We start from the raw sequence: 19,507 nt of genomic DNA on the forward strand, positions 1-19,507 counted from the left end.
ATTGATCTTGATTTGATACTCCGTAATCTTCTCTTCTTTCTAACAATAAAATAATATATAAATAGACGTACAGATACAGTATCGCATTACAAGGTTATTTATATATAGTCATGTAACAAAATTTTATAAAATAAGTCTAATTTTGTTAAGAGGTTTATAATTAGAGAAAACTGACAAAAGTTGAAGGACTAAATATGCATTTCTATTAAATTAGTAGCACTATAAATACATGACCACCTCACCTCCCTCTCTTACTAAACTTGTTGAAGCCAACAAACATGGCTATTCTCTTTTCCCTCCGCCTCTTCCTAGTAGCTCTCATCGCCGTCGACGCCGCCACCACCCTCCGCCCAACCGCCGCCGCAGAAGCCTCTCGCCATGCAACCCTCGCACCACCACCACCCTCACCGGCGGAGGCGAATCAAGACACGCGCCTCCGGAGCATCCCTGAAGCCGCCGCGTTAGCGCTGCGTCGAGGCAATAGGATGATCCGTGCGGAGAAGATGTACGTTGCCAGCCTTTCGAAGGCGAGTGATGATAAGAAGAAGAAGAAAAAGAAGAAGAAGAATAAGAACGCCGCTGCCCGGCGTTCTTGCGCTGGAATTTGGGCGGTTCTGATTTGTAATTTTTTTGTGTTTTTCATAGCCAATATTAGTTGAGGTTTTCACATATGAAAATGTGGCCCTATAGGAATTGGTTAGCCGTTTTTAGCCTATCTTCATTTTCGTAACATTTCTTCGATTCTATGAATTTAATCTCCCCGTTTCACATGATCATGTCAACAAGTATGGAACCAAAAATATAGAGAAATAGTAAATGAAAGAGAAATGGAATCCCATAAAATCTTAACTAATTAGAACTAAATCTCCTCAACCAAATACTACTAAATCAGAGAAAGAAATCCTAAATAAATGGAACAGAATTTTGGACTGCCTGCCTATGTACATATATCTTTATTCTTAATTTTTAATTGAATTCAATTAAATCTAAAAATTAATGATATTATGTATGTGTACAATTTATGTACATTTATCTTTATTGTTTTCAATATTGTCTTCATTTGTTGTCTTGTTTTGTGTCGTGTTCATTCAATAAGGCTCCGTTTGGTATAAAAGAATTGAGTATGTAAAATTGGAATTGAAGTCATCAATTTCAAATTAGAATTCTGTATCAATAATAGATAAATGGAATTCCAAATAGTCATGAAATTGAACGCATTCACACACAATACACAGCACATGCACGATCTCGCACACACAATACACAGAGTAAACAATTTCATATCAATTGCATCATTTTTATCCGATTTGATCACCCCCATTTTCAATTGATTAGTACTTTTCATTATCATGTGATCTAAATTCTGAGAGAGAACGATCACAAAAACTAAAATTTGCAGCAGTGAAACAATTGAAAATTATTAGCTTTAGAAATGCACCGTGCAACACCAGGATGAATTTTCACCCTGTTTATGCCGATGCCAAAAAAGAATCGAAAAAGATATCAAAAATTGGTTACCTAAGTCTAGAAAAAATAATTATTGAAAATAATAAGTTTTATTTAGAATTCTTCTGAATCTCATCTGTCAGCGTCTCAATAGCTACTCTCCACAAAGAACTCGTCGATCCTCTGCACAATATCATGTGCAGCATCTCCATCTCCTCACGGTTAGCTTTCCTCAACAGCCTCCCGAAAACCGACCTCGTCTCCTCAGTAGTAGCCTCAAAACTCTCCGTTATTTCCCCTCCAGCAGACCTTGTTTCCAAGGAATTCTTCTCAGCTGCTAAGCTATCGCCTGTGCTTGACGATGACTTGTTGCTGAGGGCCTTGTTTCCCCAGTATTCCGCGCTTTTGTGATGAGGGTCAAGCGCCTCGATTGCCTGGATGAAGGGAGGCGGGTTAGCCGTTGTTGTTAAGGCGGTGGATGAAACAATGGAGGTTGAGTTGGGATTTTACCTCCACGACGGAGGGGGTGTTGAAACCGAACATTTCAAGCCCGCTGATGCTACCTGGAGGCTGCATTGGGGGGAGCCCTTCCTTCCCCAAGCTTCGTTGTGTCTGTATTTCTTGATTCAGTCTCTTGCAAACGCTCGACCAGCATTCCTCTGCTGACATGTGCACGAAACTCACATGTGGAAGCTCCTCGAGGGTAACCTGATAGCATCAAGTTTCGTGTAAGAACGTGCTTTCTTGTAGGTGCACCGTTAGGCACAAAAAATGCACGCAATATCAGTTATGCTCATCAACGTCCCGTTGAGAGGAGAAATGAGTGATAACATATCAAATACTCAATCCCATGTCTCGTGCATGCCAAGATGGATAAAAAGAGACTACCTTGAACAACGGGCCTAGGAGGCCACCAGCCATGACTTCTGATGTATATCTGCTCTTGACCAGCGGATTGCAGATATTATAGAACATTACACGGCTTTTATACCCTGCAAAGACGATTCAGTGGGATTTTAGGCGTCTAAAGATATTGTCTGCTAAAGATTATATTCATAGGCAAATCTAACAAGCACGACGTACCTAAGGGGAATATGGCCTTCTTGTTGCTCCACAGTTTCCCATTAACAACAGATCCGAGAGTTATGAGTTCAACACAAACGTTGGTCCTTTGTTCGGGATCTGAATCAGCACTTGAAACTTTATGCGTAGTCTCTTCTACGTATTCAGATTTCATTGGAGGTGAAAGATCAGCCCCGAACAACTTATTATGAGCGGCGAGAATACTGTCGCTCAGATTCTTCTGGCCTAAACGACCACGGTGATCGTTTGACACCCATGCTCTCTGTGGAAACATGCTACCTTCCAACGCCCCGACCAATGACTTCAACTCATCGATGGTGTGGCGGAGAAGGACTTGTCTGTTCTCGGGATCACAGCAAGTGACGAGATTTGCGTGCTTGAGGCATGTATACCTATCCGGCGAACAATTGCAACAAGCAGCAGAGAGATGTAAGTCGTAAAAGCAAGAAATGCATTCTCTCTCTGTATTCACATCGAAATCCCTTTCCATCTTCTGGATGCGTGCTGCCCCTTGGAGGCGTTCGATTCTTTTCTCTTCTAAATCAACCCTCGCCTGAGATTTCGGGGGGAAACGGAAATTAAGATATACAGGAAATGAAGTGTATGTTTACGTGCATTTTACGTGCATTGTAAAAACAAAAGCTACCTTAATTGCTCGGGTAAGCATCCCGTCCTTCCCACAGAAGCTTTTCCATCTCAGATTGTCGGGATTTTCTTTCTTTAGAACAGAGATCTCCCATAGCGCCTGGACGGCCTCCTTAGCAGCAGCCAAAAGCAACTTATCATGTGATATCGATGTCTTGTGAAGCTGCGTGCTATAGAGCTCGACTGCATTTTGACCGTGTTGTAGCCAATCAACAGGGGCCACATTTACTGCCTCCGCACAATTAAAGCCACAGTTGAAACCCGCGTGGTAAGCCCTTGGGAAGGTGAGAACAAACTCCCCGGAGTTTTGGACAACACGATACACTGGCACCCCTTCCGATTTCAAAACGGATGGCGAAAGCTGAGTAACCTGTTACAACATAGTATTAAAGATTCATGCTTGATTTGCACAAAAAAGAACAAGGATACAGAGAATTTGTGCAGCTTTAGTGCAAAGTTGACTTACCAATTCGTTTAGTAAATCCGGTTGTTCTTCAAAGAGATCGGACAAGTGCTTTTTCATAGCTTGCTCCAATGAAGAAGCTTGATTCCCTGGCACTCCATACCACATTTTCGGATCTCCCCAGTGATGATAGTTGAGCGAGTAGAGATGGTGGTCTTCGACATGCTTTTACAAACACAACAAAACCATAAATACATTAATCTTCCCCTCCACTAACAAAGGCGTTTATGTTATTTTATTTAGCATAGATAAAATAGAATTCCGTATTTATTTTTCAAGTCGATTAAATCAGGATATATGACAGTATTCGTCAGTAATTCGTTAATAGCACAACCACAATATGGTGAAGTAATGTCCTATATAAGTATAGCTTACCCAACAGAACGACGAGAAGCACATTCCTATGTAAAGCCATGGTACAACTACACCAGATATGTTGCATTCTTCGAAACCCAAAACAGAACCCGGGAGACGAGGTAAATTATTCAGATTCCAGCCTGAAGTCACGTATTGACTAATCTTAGAATCATCTGTCATTAACGGATAATCTTTAGGAAATCCACTTCCCAGCGTTCCCGTTTCGAGATCAGCTCCGTAGTACACCTGCATTCACATACAAAGTAAAATATAAGATTGCATAATGCGATGGCATGAATATTAGAGATTGGGAAATGGTTAAGATCTCATTTTCTCTCACCTCAACCTCATCTGTAGGCTGTTCAATGATCCGCCAATACTCTCCTTCGATATCATTAACTGTGGGAGAGCATCTCTTATCTTGCCCGATCTCAGCGGAGGACTCTTGTGCTCTTTCCTTCACTCTGAAGTGAGATTCTTTAAATTCGTCTGCATATCTTTCAAATTCATCAAGCGTGAAATCGGATCCTGATTTAAAGCCAAACTTTTCTTCACTTTCACCAGCTGCATTAGCCTCTGAACTCTCAGAACGAGCACGTCTCCTTGGCCTCGTATTGAACTGCCTCCGCCTTTTCCTCTTTCTTTGCGACTTTTTCCTCATTGGCTCCCTGTTTTGAAGGAGGTCGACATGCTGAATCCGTGTTGAGAATTTTGATCTTTCCCACACTTCCTTTTCTTTAAGCGGACAAGGTGGCTTCCAAGATGGAGGCGGCACAATTTTACATATACCATAAGCCTCAGCTTTCGGACGAATGCTTGCTATATAACCAAGAGTGTCTTGGAAATCCTAAAGCAGAACATCCACGTTAACACATATCAACACAATTTACATGCTTGAAAATCAAAACTTATGATTTGAAGTTAAAAGTATATACCTCCTCGGTTGGATAAAAGATTGGAGCGTCATCTATATCGGGCCTGCAGGCTTCATTCGGATCCCATCTTGCCAAGACCTGTTCCAAAAGATACGCAACAAAAACGAAGAAATGAAAAGGTAAACAAATCAAGGTGTGGATAAATTGATAGTCAATCACATGAAGCTAGTTGTACATCACATCTTATTACCTTTCTGTGACGTGGACTGCCAGGAGACTCATGGCTCTCGTCGTTTTTCTGGGTGTTTCGGGAAGGATAATCCTACATAAAAGAACCTCTCATATCTTAGTTTAACATATTCTAAAGATGATTGAACATTATATCCCTTGCAAAAGTCATTACAAAACAAAATGGGTAAACCTTATGCAGATTATACGACAACCATATGACTCATTCGATTCTACCAAACAACGGTGGCGATAAAAAACGTGTAAAAGAAATCAAAATCGATACATTCATAAGGAAACGGAAAGACATTCAAACCTTCAGTTTCATGATTTCCAGATTATGAATGAAGCATATATGTGCGGCCGATTAGTTGCTGGTCGATTTCCGAACCTCTCCAAAACAGAGCCTCGCAGCGCAGCAGTTCTCAATAAAGAAATTCTGATCCAGAAAAGGAAAATTTATGAAAACCTAATCTCCTCAATTTGTTTCCATAGATGACATTTACTAAAATTCATGACTTTATGACTATAAAATTGATGAATAGCAATCAATATATAATCATCAACAGCACAGATATTCTTCAATAAATATACGAATATATCTGTCAAGAAACTTCACATAGCAAAGTAATGGTACCATAAAATCCAAGAATTTCTCATAACACAATGGAAATTGATGAAAACCTGATTATATATTATGAATAACAATCTTGTAGATAAGATATCTGATCTATGCATAAAAAAAATACATACAAAAAAAAGTTACCAGAAAATTAGACCTAGAAAAGGGTTAGAACACGAAGCTGTAATCTTCAAATGCAAATCAGATGAAATTCCATGAATTTTACATAATGATTCCGAACCTACAACTCAACCAATCAACACAGATTCCACTCCTAAAAATAGTATCTTAAAATTTCTAATTCAGCTATTGAAACAGAAGCAAACTTTCAACCTAATGTGCTCTGATAAAAATATGAAACTATTCCCAAATTGAATGCACCAAAATTCTTCAAGATATATTGCCGCGAAACAAATCAACATCAAGAAAAACGATTGATATTAACTCATTCAAACTACAAGCAATTTCCAAGAAATTACAGTTATTGAAAAATTCTTTACTGCAAAAGGAAGGCTGAATAAAATCCAAACCTAAAGAGCATAATTTCATTAATTTATTCAATGGAAAGTGAAAAGAGGAAGCTATGAAAAACCTTAATAATAATAATAATCTCCAAATCGAAAGAAACAATTAGTTCCTCATAACATGAAGGCAAAATATAAACCAAAAAGGAATTTGATTTTTATTTTATTTTATGCTTCATGAAGTGCTGACTAAAACAGAAGTTTTGTGAAATAGGAGAAGCCCAAGAATTACCTCAAGACGAACACCAATTGTGAGCCAATCTTGTTATAGTTATACTTTTTTTATACATCCCATATATAAAATCTAATCTTAGTAGGAAAATTTAGATATAAAGGGATAAATAAAAGGGAAAGAGAGAATTGATTTTGTGTGGGATAAGGAATTGTATTACAAACGAGATGAAGATGTCCTAGAAAAACCTGGGTACCCCCTCCACCCACCCCACCACCTTCTTTAGATTTGATTATTATTCTATGAAAATTAAAAATTAAGAAAATAAACTTGTAACTGAAATCAAGAAAAGAATGGAATCTGATTGAAAAAGACTGTTTGGTTCAATAGAAATCTATGGGCCGAGGTGTCAGTGTTTGTCCCTAAATTGCCTCTGAACAAAACAAAGTACATATATTATGACATTATGTATTGTATGGTGATTATGCAATCAAAATCTTGAATTTTTTTTATTAAGTAAAAAAAACATGTTTCAAACATACATAAAGATTAGCCAATTATTGTTGATTATATTGGCCCCTCTTTGCTTATTTTAGTTGGATTTTAAAATATTAATGGGTAAAATGAATTGTTCTTTTGGGGTATGTTTTGTTTATTAAAATTATTTTGTTATATGAATCCAAATGTATTGTTCAAATATGATGAATTGTCACTTCATATTCTACTTCATCTCCTGGCCACTTTTGTAAGGTCATATTCAATGTTTCATGCCTCTTCGATTGTAGAGAAATACGACTTGGTGATAATTTTGCGTTGAAAAATAATGTAAAGCGCCGAAAGTGATTTTATAATTATCGTCTAGATAAAAGTTGTTCGAATTTTGTTGAGATTGTCATTTTGGAAGGTCTAATTCAATGTTTCATACATGTTTCAGTTAACGGAAAATTCAAATGTATGTTGATTTAGCGTTGAAAATAAGCGGAAGAGCCAAAAGCATCTTTATGAGTAATTGTCTAGTTGAAAGTTGGCCGAAATTTAAGTCGAGATTGAAATTCAAATATGTGCAAACTGTATGGCTGAAAAATAGTGTAGAGCGCCTAAAGTGTCTGGTTGAAAGTTGGCCAAAATTTAAATTGAGATTGCAATTCAAACTTTTGCAATTTTTTATTTACTCAAAATTTTAAGTGGAGATTTTGCAATCTAAATCTGAAGTTATGTTGCTAAGTGTAAAAAGGGTTATTTTGAAGGAATAATTTCATACTTCTATAATTCAGGTTTCATTCATTTTTTGAAGATTTAACCTCAATACAAGATTATACTCTAAAAAATCTTTACACTCTTCAGTTTGTAGTAATTTGCAAAGGGTTTTGAGTTAAGTTGTAAGTTAGTTTGAGTTTTAAAGGCAGATTGTGATTACATACTATCTTGCATGAATATGATATTATTAGGGAAGTGATCAAAAAATTTATGAGCATTAATTTACTTACTAATTAAAACGCGACTCTTAGAAAAAGATAAAATGAAACGTTATTTAATTCCTAATTAAAGCTTATATTTATGGAAAGACGTTTAATTGATCGCCTAAAGAAAGGTCTCTTTTAACCGAGTATTCATTAGATATAAAAAAAATTATAAGGACTTAATTGTCATCACATAATCTTCCTAAATCCTAAATATATATAGCTCCATTCCTAGGCATCAATATTTATTATTATTCCCTCTCTATTATCATGACAAAGATATGTTCAACATATTCAAAAAATGGGCTATTTTCTTTAAGTTACGAATTTAACCAGAAATCGATCAAATTTTGTATTTTTTTTTATAATTTGCTTAATTTTTTTTATTTGTCGTGCTTCATCAATATTGCATTAAAATCCATGCTCACAACTAATAAGAGTATGACAAAAAAAGTGAAAAAAATTAATTACAATCTCACCCACTCCAGAAACAAACATTATCAAAATAGTACTATTATCAAACAACATTACAAACTAAGCATATATTTTCCTCGATAAAACAACACCACAATTATATAACATCAAATATATAACCACAATCACAAGACAGGAAAGCTTACTAATTTAAGGAAGAACAGAAGAGTTGAGAGCAAGCTTGTTATAACCATAGTGATTACGAAGCCTAATGATAGAAATAGCGCAGATTATGATCATCAGCAACACCCCAACGAGCGAAGAGATCATGGCGGCTCCCCCACGGTCACAGAAGCTCTCGAATTTGTCGCATATTTTGTTCCACCGCGCGTGGGAATTCCCGTTCCTCCCCAGCTGCCCCATGAACACCGCCGCGCTTGCACCACCGGAGACAATAGCCACGTTCACCTATAAACTTGAAAAGGTTAAAAATCAAAGGATCCCACTTTCAGTTTTTTACAAATTTTGATTTATTTTTTTTTTCAAATATGTTAGTCTAATTTTAAGGTAATTAATTAGAGTTATAAAATTTAAAGTTGTGGCTGATAGTAGAACTATAATTCTAGTTATAAATAGTGAGGCACAATATACTAAAGCGACGCAAGATGAATTGTCCAAGCACAACTTAGTTGGTAAGACGTTTTTCTCCAAATAATAAGTCTTGAGGACATCGAAAACGAAAACATACCAAGTCCAAGACTGGAACAGCCAAGGGAGCGAGCCCTTTGAAACTGAGCTTGGATCCAGCAAAACCAACAGCCAGCATCAGCAAGTTGTGAAGAGCAGCATTGGCATTAGCAACCACAAAGAACCTGTGTTTTCACATCCACTGTGTCAAGTGTGTGAATTTTTGTTGCATAAATATTTTTGTGGGTTTAAAGTGTAGAAGATCATACACAAATGCCGGAGTGTGTTGGAACTTGGCACTGAGGGTGGCTCGGAGAGGCACTGTTCCGATCGTTGCAACAGTGAAGGTCTTCGTCTGCTTGTTAAGTGCCATAACCAGCGTAGCATCCAGTGTTAGTAGAAATGCAAGCAACCTAAGCACCTTGATGATCCAGTCTACCTTCGTGGAGGCTGCTGGAGCTTGGTCTTGGCCGACCTCCGGCTTTTCTCCTCCTTCTGAAGGCATTTCTGTGGCCGCAGTGGTGGTCAGGGGTATTGTGGAGGATTGTTGAATGGTGTGAAGTTGGGAAGGTAGCGATTTTTCATTGACAAACGCATGTATTATATATATACAGAGAGAGAGAAGCATTTAAATAGTAATTGTGTTTGGTTAGTCTAACTAAAAGCTAATCTCATGCAATTAGTTTCAGTAGTTGGGAAAAATCCATAAGTAAACTCAAATGGATACAATGTAGGTAAATATTGATTGGAAATTAGCATAGAGGGCTACACACTACACTAACTTGCACCATAAAGCAATCACAGTGTGTATCCCTCTCTCTCTCTCTGGGTGTGTGTGTGTGTGTTTATATAACAAAGCCAATTCATGAAACGAAAGCATTACACATAAGGTAACTTTGTCTTTCCAACTATATTTCATGACATTAAGTTACAGTAAATACATATATTAGGTAAGCATAACATTAACAAGAAAAAAATGACAACAATAGAACTTATACAAAAATGACAATAAAAAGTCATACTTTTCTTAGTCCTATACAAATAATGCAAGAGAATTCATATTACTACAGCCAGGATATGCACATCATATCTCTATGCCCTTGAAGAAGACAAGGACCAGAAATAGTCATTCACAACAGAAGATCAGAACATGTTATGAATTGTTCTATTTCCATTGCATTCTTAAGTTGTCACACCAACAACAACGTTGTTCACCTGTGATGATATATCAAATCAGTGTCTATTTGTTATTGCAATGGGAAAGTGACAGGAGTCGAATGACTAGAGTCGAACAACTCACCAACTTGCCGCTTTCATCAACAGTCATGGGATTATGAACGACGACTGTTTGATTATGAGACTGGGATGGCGCCTGCAACAGAAGAAAAAAAATTTTATCCATGTGTAAAAAACATGTAGTACAGTACTATTTCTTCCTGGGAGGGGTAGAGGAGGAACTAACTAACCAAGTGAGTAGGTGGCGATGCAGATGTTGCAATCCCTCCAGGTGGATGTACAGGAATAGGAACCCTTGCGTCGCCATTCTGAATAAGAAGAGACACATAACTATATTAAAAAACATACATGATTCGATATCACCTTATTATATGCAGTATCAGCACCATCCAGGAGCCACTAATCAGAGAAACCACCATATATTATCGTAACTAATCAATAATAATCTCCTTCTCATGTCCACATTTTACAAACACATATTGCAACCCATAAGAAGTGCAAGTGGGTACGGAAAGTAGTACACAAAAGAAACTCATACACACCTAGGATAAGAATAACATTCCCTAATGATACATATTATATATCCTTCTCACTTTCCCCATTGGCATTTCCTCATCATTTTCTCAAAGCATACATACCTAGAGAAGAGGGATAAAGAAGAGACTCCTCATTCCCCCAGTATAATCCCTCTCACACTCTTTGTATTAATTCTTTTAATAAATGGCTAATAAGTAACAAACAATCAAAAATATTTGGTGTCTTTAAAACATAACCACAACCAGGTAGTAAGAAACCTATGGAGTTCAAGTATTGTAACATTTCTTGTATCTTTTCCTTGATTGCGAAGCAGTTAAGCCTGGTATTAAAAAAATAAGCATGCACGTAGCTAACGAACAGAGAGAGATAGCATATTTTCTCTTTTCACGCCAAGTTGTTGGCAAAGGCTACTAGCAGAAAACTACTTGGCTCAGTCCTATATTTGCAATACATTTTTTATATTCAGAGGTGCGTGTGAGGGAGAGTAAGAGCACAGTACTAACATTAACGTTTGTAATGAAATGGCAAACGGCACATTTAACTGATGGAGCTCCAGCTGGATACATGAGCATGGTATGGCAGTTTCCACAGTTGACATGAGCGATATTACTAGAAGCTGGTGGAGGTGTTGTTGGTAGTGGTGCTACTGCTGCTGGCCCTACCAATTCATCATTGAGCAACAATCAGATAAAAATCAGGGAAATGCCAAGGATCTAAGCATTACTGAAATTGGTTCGAGGAAAACATGATAAAAGGACCAAGCACAATATACACAGCTATGATCCATCAATTTCATACCAGGTACAAGGTTCACTGTGTGGCAGCAAGAGCACCTAACACTTGCAGCCCCTCGAGCGTGCATAAGTAATGTTCGGCAGCCTCCACATATTAGTTGAGCCATTTCCATCCCTGCATATAGCAATAAAACTTCAGTAAAATTGAAACTAACTGAAAGCATGGAGAGACAATGAGAGGCACGTGCAATCGATAAATCATAACATTTCTAAGTGATATTAGAAACACTCTTGAAGCTTAAGAGGACTAAGCAAACTGCCACCGGAAATTTCAGCTGAAAATATCAGCACAGTGAGGAAGTTGCAACGGAGTGCAAGCAGTACATGTGCATCAAATTATGACGTTTCCTAGATATAAGAGTCTTAAGATTTACCAGCAGGAGGGACAGCAGTGATCACATTACATATTGCACAGCAAACATTAGTAGCTCCTCGGGGGTAAAGAAGCACCGTTCTACACCCGGTGCAAATTATTTGGCTCTGCATTTCTACAGAAACCTAAATTGTGAAAAAGGGTAAAAGAACAAAAAAATATTAGCATTTGGTGCAGACGAAATAGCATATACAGCTAATGGAAATCTTTAAGTAGCTATCGAGCATATTCATGTAAATGAGTTCAATTCCAGCAAAAATAAAACTTAATTAGTTTAGAGTTATAACAATTATCGAAAATCACAATAAGCTAAACGAAAACAAACTGTACGGGTGATCTTAATGGTCATCTTTTGTGGGTAAAAATCCACGAAATGATAATTTTGAAACAAAATCGATACAATATAATCGAATAAATAGGAAAAACTAGATCACAACAGATTATTAATCTATTTCACGTAAGCAAAAAACTAACCTTAAGGAACAGAGACGAGATCTCGCGAATCGCGAAACCGTGTATAAAACTAAATATTTGATAATACTCCACGAAAACTGTATGAAGAACAGAAGATCAAGTTATGAGAAGTATGCTTACCTGCGAATAATTGGATGAATTTCTATCAAATTAGAGATATGATTACTCGGAATCGCTGAGAATCTGACTGCAGCAATCGAAAAACAAATTCAGTTAATCGTATGAGATTGGATTAGATTACTCAGAATTTTGTTCTTCTCCAATCTCCGCTATAAAATTTTACAATAAGGGAAAACCTGACTTTCTGACGAATTCCCCCAAACGAAGAAGACTAAAAGAAAATTATTTTCTTGGGATTTTTTATTATTAATTTTACAATATTAATATAATATTTAGATATTGTATAATTGGAGTTTGGTTAAACTTAGGAAGGATACAGTTTAATAGAGTATTATTATACGATTTTATTTTATTTTTGGACATTATATACGTGATTATAATGGAAAAAATCATTCTGGTCTCACTGCAGTAGAATGATTATGTGTTAACCTTAATGAAGCAACGATTGTTTGTACTCTAATTAATCATCTTTCCTTCGTTTGCTTTATCGAAATATATGGAAATTCTTTACAAAATAAAATGTACAACTAAACTTTTTTGTATCATTTCACAAAACTCTCAATTATCTTACTATCAAACCTTTTTTTATTTAATAAAAGAAAATTAATACTCCTATTATACGGAGTACATAATTTTTCAGCTAATTTATAAATTGCACATAAATATAACTAAACAAGAACAAAATGATGTATTTTAAGATTTAATCTCTGTTCTAATGCAATTAACTAAAATTTGATGATTTTAATTTCATCATAAACTCGCAATAAATTTCTATTTAATCTATTTACGTCCATATCCTAAAGAAAATGACGATCTTCCTAAGTAAATGACATGTCAAGTCTTTAGGTACGGATATAATTATGGAGTATTAAATAATTATATTTGAATTATTTTAGTTTTGTAGCGTTTCAATAAATCATCACTGTGGGTATAATTATTTATTCTGAAATCTGAATGAATAACGAAATATTAGTCTGTTACACTTTGGAGGGGTAAAAGAATAGTTTTCCATGATTATTTTGGAAAAGCAAAAAAAAGTAATATCAAAATAAACATATATAGCGATCCCTATATATATAGTAATATCAAAATAAACATATATATATATATATAAACAATACTAGTACATATTTATCATTATCATATGTACATGATTTTAAAAAAGCAAAAGAATAAAAAAAAACTCTTAGAGCAAAATTCTAATAACACCAACTGCCACCTCAGCTAAGTCATGAACCTCCTTATTCACGGCGCTAAGCGGCGTCGCCGCCGCCGTATTCCCGAAGCTGCCCTCGCAAATCTCGGCCTCCCACGCGGCGTCGCTCATCCCGAACTCGGCGAATTTCGGCACGCCTTTCGTCAGCGCCGCCACCGCTTCGGGAACGTCGGCGGCGATCACCGCCTTGTACGAGATCCAGCACTGGTCCAGCGCCTTCCTCATCTCCGGATCGCGGCGCCGCCTCAGCTCCTCGACGGCCGACATAGCCGCCTCCGCCTTGGACTTGACGGCGTCGACCAGAATCAGCCCGAGCCCTGCCACGTCGGCGGTGGCGCTGAGCGGGAAATCGCGGAGCGTGGCGACGCAGAGGTCGTAATTTGGGGTGTTTGAGCATACGGTTTCGATTAGGGTTTGCTCCTTGAGCTGTGTTATCTCATGCATTTGTAGAAGTGTGAGTATAATAAATGGAATCTTCATCCTCTCTCTATATCTCTTTGTATATAATGTAGAGTTTAAGAAAATGAGATGGTTATGATTTGTGAGTGGTATTATATATTGAGGAATATGAGCATGATTAAGGGTTAATTGGTCTAGTAATTAATTTTTTATACAACGGAAAATTCATACTACAGTACTACTATATATTGTATTTGTATAACTCATTACTGAATCGGCTTATCAAAGTATTTTGCTATAGTGAAAATACAAAAGGTAGTTATAAAGAACCGAAAAATAGTACTAGTAGGTGGCGTTCGATTGCCATGACTAATATCATGAGATTATCCATATAGGATTAAGTTGTGGGATTATTTTAGTTTGAGGGGGAGACTATGACTAATTATCATGAGACTATTCATCTAGGATTAAGTTGAAGGGTTCAATCTTATGAACCAAACATGATACATATTTAATCATGAGATTTAATCTTGCCAACCGAACACCTTGTATTCATTAGTTTTCAGTATCCACGTACAAATTACTAATTCAAACTATTTTTTACCACGATTATGTGTTCTCGACTCACGGTTTACTAATTCGTAAACCGACGGTTCCGGTTTCGAGAAATGTGGAACCGGAACCGAACCGTGAGGCTATTTCACGGTTCCGATTTCGGTTTGAAAACCGGCGGTTCCGGTTCCGAACCTCCGGTTTCCAGTGGTTTTTCGTGGTTCCGGCTAGATTTCACGATTTTCCGACGATTTTTCACGGTTCCGGTTTGGAACCGTCCAGAACCGGCGGTTCCGGCACGATTTCTGTTCGTAAAATTTGGAACCGGAACCGGCCCACGATTCAAAATATGGCGGTTCCGGTTCAAGAAAAAAGTCACGGTTTCGGTTCGGAACCGGAACCGGCGGTTACGGTTCCGCGATTAACCGCCGGAACCAAAAACCTTGGACATCTCTATCATAATCTACTAATTTATTCATTCACAACACAAGCTACCTAATAAAATGAGATGTATTCTCGACTCACGGTACGTTCTACCTAGCGACTAGCGTACACTATTTTGTGTGACGGGACACTATTAAAATATTCAATCTAGCGTACACTATTTTGTGCGCTCAAGGGATATTTTGCTCTTAAATGTATTCAAATTAACCTTGCTTCGCAATTAAGAAGCTTTGTGGTAGTGGATTGTAGGCAAAAAAATCGATCGGGAGAGGATCCCCGGCCGTGGAGGAATCACAGCAGGGCTCTGCTGCCCCTCACATTCCAATTTTTTTAATAATAACAAATAATATTAAAAAAAAATTAATAAAAAATTTGAATGTGAGGAGCAGCAGGACCCTGCTGTGATTCGTCCGCAGCAGGGGATCCTCTCCCAAAATCGATTCGCCTCGCGACTAATTAAAAACCTTTACAACTACTCGTACTATAAATAAATTATAAGCAAAATTAGGTAGTGATCCCAAATAATTAAAGTGGCTTTACGTTTTTATGCTTATCTTATTGCAGGGAATGCTTGAGCTAGTAATCCGAAACTAAACATTGGATAACTTGATTCACTTCTCAAGTCTGTGTTCGTATGATGTGAATTAATTACTAAAGCTTGTTTTGAGAGATCTAGTAAAGATGAAGCCTTGTGATATTTTCAAATTCATGATAATCATCCATTACTCTACACTTGATGTGACATTAGAGATGTGATTAGCAGTTGAGTATATTATAACTTATCTCTTCATATCACACTTGATGAGAAACTAAAGAAATTTATTACTATAGGACAAACTTAGCTACATATTTTTCTTCATGCGTAAAATAATTATTGGGTATTCTAGGTGCGAGATAACTTTGTTTTACCAAATAAATTTAATAAACTATCTTCTTAATTAATTGTTCTCAACCCCAATTACTCAAAGATTAAAGTAATAAATTAGCTTTGGACGATACCAAAGAAAAGAATATAATGATATAATGAATCATGAATATGCTTTATCTTTGTGCGGCCTATCTTTTGCAGTTTAATGTCACTTTTGTATTGGACTATAAAACAAATATCTTCTGTAAAGTATTAAATAAATTAAAGTCTAGGAAATGGACGGACGATTTTTCATTTCAAATCAACGGACGCAGCCTTATTTCAATTACTTTAACTCTTATGCTCTAATCACTACTAATGGGAATTGGCACATAGTTTTCAAATATTGTGGGCACTTTATATGGCTTTCTTGTATGAGATCTTGAATATGTATTTCATTATAATCATCATACTTTAAATCTTGGTTGAATATCCAAAACATCCACCAATTAACATATTAGTGAACGAACGACTATGTCCCTACCCTCAACTTCACATGATAAGTAGTACTTACTATATGTTACTCCTACTATGATTATAAGTACTACTATATGTTACTACTAGTTTCCATTCTCACAACAAGATATTTTCTACTATAGTAACCGAGATATGTAATGCGATAATCCCAAATCATAAGTGCATATGAATTCATTAGAATCTTTGTGAAAATGGGTATAACCTTCCAATCGATTAGTTACAACCAATTAGAATCCATCTAAACGATGAGTTCATTTTATTTTCAATTTGTTCGCTCAACCAATAGAAAATCAACATTTAGTATCTACATTTTTTTAACTCTCAATTATTTTAATATTCTTAGGCCCATAACTTAACATTAGTAAATCTTCAATTGGGCTGACTATATAACCATACAAATTTAAGTGAACATGTATTGGCTGGCCAAATATATTAAAAAATTCCATCAAATACTAATATATTTTCATATTTATTTCCTTGGATGATAGAATAAAAGTATACAAAACACGATTAAAGCGAAATTTCATGTATTTCATTTCATTTCACACATGAGAAAAACTTCAGCAAAATTGGACAGGTCCAACTTCACAAATTAGAGTTACAGTTCCGCTTATTCCATCCGGAAATTAATAAATAAAAAATATGCAAATCTTAACCCCTTAACCATTTAAATCTCTTTTGCTGACAAGGATTGGTCTGAATCTTAAACTCTTGCCCAATAGGGAAATTTAAATTGGAAAGCTCCAACTTTACAAACTGATCACATCCTTGTGTGCTATTCTTCCTCAATCCAAGAATGGTGGCACTACCAACTATCCAATTTTGACACAAAGCAAAATCCCCATTCAAAACCTTTGATTCAACAATCACTTCATTCCCCACCACCATCATCCAAGAACACTTGCCCAGAGCTATTCCCTCTCTCTCCAATCACAACCAGCAAATGGAACGCCGTCGCCCTCGCCGCTTTTGTCGTCATTGTTAGTAATTCTTGTATTCACCTAATGAGCGCAGCGTAAACTGCATACAAGAATAACAGATCTAGATTTATAATCATATTGCAAGTTGAACATATAAAACACAACGGAACTAAATCTTACTTGTTGTGTTGTTTTCTTCTACGATTGAATCATGCAAGTTGAATCCACTACTATCGAGGTCCACGTGCAATCCAATCCGATGCAGGAACTATCCCGGTACAATTGCTCCGTAGAAGAATGCTAGGAATTCTCTCTACAAAACTTTATGTAGTTCTCTATACTGTTATTCTATTTCTCTTCCCCAAGAATAAATAATCATTATATAGATGAAGAGTCACTAGGGCTTGGACTTATGGACTAATATATAATTACTTAATCCATATTAATCTAATTATAACTCATTTCCTTTCGGTCATAGCCTCGCCCTGCATTGCTATGATGCTCCTGCCGCTAACGTGCACGTTGATCGATTCAGAATTCTCCGGCGGCCGGGTTGAGGAAGTCGGGGAAGTAAGTCTTCTTCCCCGGCCAGACCTGGCTTTCGTACGGAACGCCGTTGCGCTTGATGTAAATATCGGCTTTTAATCCTCTCTGGTAAGTCTCATACGATTCATCGATGCCAATTCCTGCAGATTTGGGTGAAATTTCAGCTCATATTCATCGATTCTAAAGAATAATTCGTTCAATTGAACTAATTTTTACCTAGATTGACAATGACGATGTATTTCTGGCTATTTTTGTGAAGCTCGTCGACGAAATTCTTCATCAAATCGGCGAGAAATTGACTGGATCCAGAGTGAAATCTTTGTATTTATGTCTGTCCACATCGGTTCCAATGGAATGCTTGCGTTTTTACAGCCGGCGACGACGCCTTCGACATCATGAACATCTTTGTATCCATATCTGCATTGGTGAAACCCTAGAAACGGAGTTCATGATCAATTCACAAAATTAGCCCCAATTTTTCAGTAATTCATCAAATTGAGCTGAAATTATGATTTTATTGAGTGCGAATTACCGAAGGACCAGTAAGGCATCGGAGCGGGGCGGCCGATGAGCTCGGTGTACTGCTCCATCACGAGCTCCGGCGTCGGACCGGCGAAGAAGTACAGATCGAGAATTCCTCCGATCACCTTGTAGGTGATTCGGTCGCCGGAGTAGACGACATCCATGCCGTTACTGTTGAGCAGTAAGACGCCGAGAGTGGTTCCGTTAGGCCTGACGTCCATGTAGAAAGGGTGGGCTCCGTACAAGTTCACGTCGGTGTTCACGCTGCCAATATCGGCGTTCCAGAGTATGAGCATCTGGTCGGGCTGGAGCTTGAAGGAGCCCTTCGTGTGCTCTCCGATGCTGTAGAGGTTCAAGCCGTTTTGTGGTGGGAGCGACGACAGACACTGCAATGTTGCTAATTCCAAGGTTGAAGTTTGTCACAAGATTGGAGGAGTAGGTGGTGATCATCATCACCATGTTGTTGGTGGAGTGGAAGAGATGGGAGGCGAGGTGGCAAGTGAAAGCATGTGAAGATTGTATATGCATTCACCGCAACTCATATAGTAGTACTTACTAGTTGATGTTGATATAGGAGTGATGCACCCATCACATATCAATTCTGATCTCTCTCCATAATTCTCCTCGTCTTCTTCTTCTTGGTTTCGATGATCTGATGAGAGTAAAGTGAGTTGATGTTCATATTTCGCCTTCACCAACTCATCGTCGTCGTTAGGTATGTTGATGGGTGGTATCAATGTTGTTTCTCCTCTTCCTCTTATCACAAAAGGTGTGATGAGTTCCTCTACCACCTCATTTGTTGGAAGAAGGATCTTGTCTTTCTCAATAACTCTGGTGGATATAAAAACACATGACAATAAATAAGGATAATCTAACAAGTAATGACATGATATAGAGATGAATCATACTCAGTGTCGAAGGCACACTTGATTGTTGGTTACAAACCTATCCCACGTCGGATGAGTGAGGAAAGTTGGAAGGTGTATATAATTCATGTTCAACCCCAATTAGTTG

At 37.3% G+C, this 19,507-nt stretch overlaps 4 protein-coding genes and 1 pseudogene across 10 annotated transcripts; all 5 read right to left on the bottom strand.

The window, feature by feature from the left end:
* Positions 1–1,387: 1,387 nt before the first annotated feature.
* On the bottom strand, positions 1,388–6,647 carry LOC121769890 (lysine-specific demethylase JMJ18-like). Of its 5 annotated transcripts, none has more exons than XM_042166659.1 (12): positions 6,476–6,647; positions 5,414–5,536; positions 5,120–5,191; positions 4,930–5,007; positions 4,335–4,841; positions 4,013–4,240; positions 3,641–3,802; positions 3,176–3,544; positions 2,530–3,082; positions 2,335–2,438; positions 1,957–2,154; positions 1,388–1,880 (listed from the first exon to the last, which is right to left on the bottom strand). In XM_042166659.1, the coding sequence occupies exons 2-12, from the start codon at positions 5,423–5,425 to the stop codon at positions 1,557–1,559; spliced, it is 2,607 nt and encodes an 868-aa protein (XP_042022593.1). In that variant the 5' UTR covers positions 5,426–5,536; positions 6,476–6,647; the 3' UTR covers positions 1,388–1,556. The 5 variants fall into 5 exon arrangements, with proteins under 5 accessions (XP_042022593.1, XP_042022595.1, XP_042022596.1 ...); XM_042166661.1 differs by lacking the exon at positions 6,476–6,647 and adding an exon at positions 6,312–6,429; XM_042166662.1 differs by lacking the exon at positions 6,476–6,647 and adding an exon at positions 6,250–6,282.
* Positions 6,648–8,286: 1,639 nt separating this feature from the next.
* On the bottom strand, positions 8,287–9,824 carry LOC121771019 (CASP-like protein 1B1). The gene is made up of 3 exons (XM_042167819.1): positions 9,246–9,824; positions 9,038–9,161; positions 8,287–8,757 (listed from the first exon to the last, which is right to left on the bottom strand). The coding sequence occupies exons 1-3, from the start codon at positions 9,602–9,604 to the stop codon at positions 8,500–8,502; spliced, it is 741 nt and encodes a 246-aa protein (XP_042023753.1). The 5' UTR covers positions 9,605–9,824; the 3' UTR covers positions 8,287–8,499.
* Positions 9,825–9,979: 155 nt separating this feature from the next.
* LOC121771020 (protein LOL2-like) lies at positions 9,980–12,734 on the bottom strand. Of its 3 annotated transcripts, XM_042167821.1 has the most exons (8): positions 12,687–12,734; positions 12,511–12,577; positions 11,918–12,041; positions 11,548–11,658; positions 11,253–11,407; positions 10,443–10,520; positions 10,277–10,348; positions 9,980–10,191 (listed from the first exon to the last, which is right to left on the bottom strand). In XM_042167821.1, the coding sequence occupies exons 3-8, from the start codon at positions 12,027–12,029 to the stop codon at positions 10,159–10,161; spliced, it is 561 nt and encodes a 186-aa protein (XP_042023755.1). In that variant the 5' UTR covers positions 12,030–12,041; positions 12,511–12,577; positions 12,687–12,734; the 3' UTR covers positions 9,980–10,158. The 3 variants fall into 3 exon arrangements, with proteins under 3 accessions (XP_042023755.1, XP_042023756.1, XP_042023754.1); XM_042167822.1 differs by lacking the exon at positions 12,687–12,734 and having other exon boundaries at positions 11,918–12,031; positions 12,511–12,680; XM_042167820.1 differs by lacking the exon at positions 12,687–12,734 and having other exon boundaries at positions 12,511–12,680.
* An 851-nt stretch (positions 12,735–13,585) lies between these two features.
* LOC121770939 (cell wall / vacuolar inhibitor of fructosidase 1-like) lies at positions 13,586–14,288 on the bottom strand. Its single transcript, XM_042167715.1, has one exon. The coding sequence runs from the start codon at positions 14,204–14,206 to the stop codon at positions 13,697–13,699; it is 510 nt and encodes a 169-aa protein (XP_042023649.1). The 5' UTR covers positions 14,207–14,288; the 3' UTR covers positions 13,586–13,696.
* Positions 14,289–17,636: 3,348 nt separating this feature from the next.
* LOC121771930 lies at positions 17,637–19,386 on the bottom strand (annotated as a pseudogene).
* Between the last annotated feature and the right edge of the window lie 121 nt (positions 19,387–19,507).

The sequence above is a fragment of the Salvia splendens genome, chromosome 16 (assembly GCF_004379255.2).
Source record: "Salvia splendens isolate huo1 chromosome 16, SspV2, whole genome shotgun sequence".
Taxonomy (NCBI): domain Eukaryota; kingdom Viridiplantae; phylum Streptophyta; class Magnoliopsida; order Lamiales; family Lamiaceae; genus Salvia; species Salvia splendens.

Bases quoted from the DNA above. Each gene is read 5' to 3' on its own strand.
- LOC121771020 (XM_042167821.1), bottom strand. From the start codon at position 12,029: ATGCAGAGCCAAATAATTTGCACCGGGTGTAGAACGGTGCTTCTTTAC. The intron at 10,521-11,252 runs GTTAGTACTGTG...CTTCTTATTCAG, and splicing joins ATTTCATTACAAACGTTAAT to AATGGCGACGCAAGGGTTCC. The intron at 10,349-10,442 runs GTTAGTTAGTTC...CTTCTGTTGCAG, and splicing joins CATCGCCACCTACTCACTTG to GCGCCATCCCAGTCTCATAA.
- LOC121770939 (XM_042167715.1), bottom strand. From the start codon at position 14,206: ATGAAGATTCCATTTATTATACTCACACTTCTACAAATGCATGAGATA.
- LOC121771019 (XM_042167819.1), bottom strand. From the start codon at position 9,604: ATGCTTCTCTCTCTCTGTATATATATAATACATGCGTTTGTCAATGAA. The intron at 9,162-9,245 runs GTATGATCTTCT...GTGAAAACACAG, and splicing joins CAACACACTCCGGCATTTGT to GTTCTTTGTGGTTGCTAATG. The intron at 8,758-9,037 runs GTATGTTTTCGT...TCAAGTTTATAG, and splicing joins CTGTTCCAGTCTTGGACTTG to GTGAACGTGGCTATTGTCTC.
- LOC121769890 (XM_042166659.1), bottom strand. The intron at 5,008-5,119 runs GTAATAAGATGT...CTTTTGGAACAG, and splicing joins GCAGTCCACGTCACAGAAAG to GTCTTGGCAAGATGGGATCC. The intron at 1,881-1,956 runs GTAAAATCCCAA...CCCTTCATCCAG, and splicing joins ACACCCCCTCCGTCGTGGAG to GCAATCGAGGCGCTTGACCC.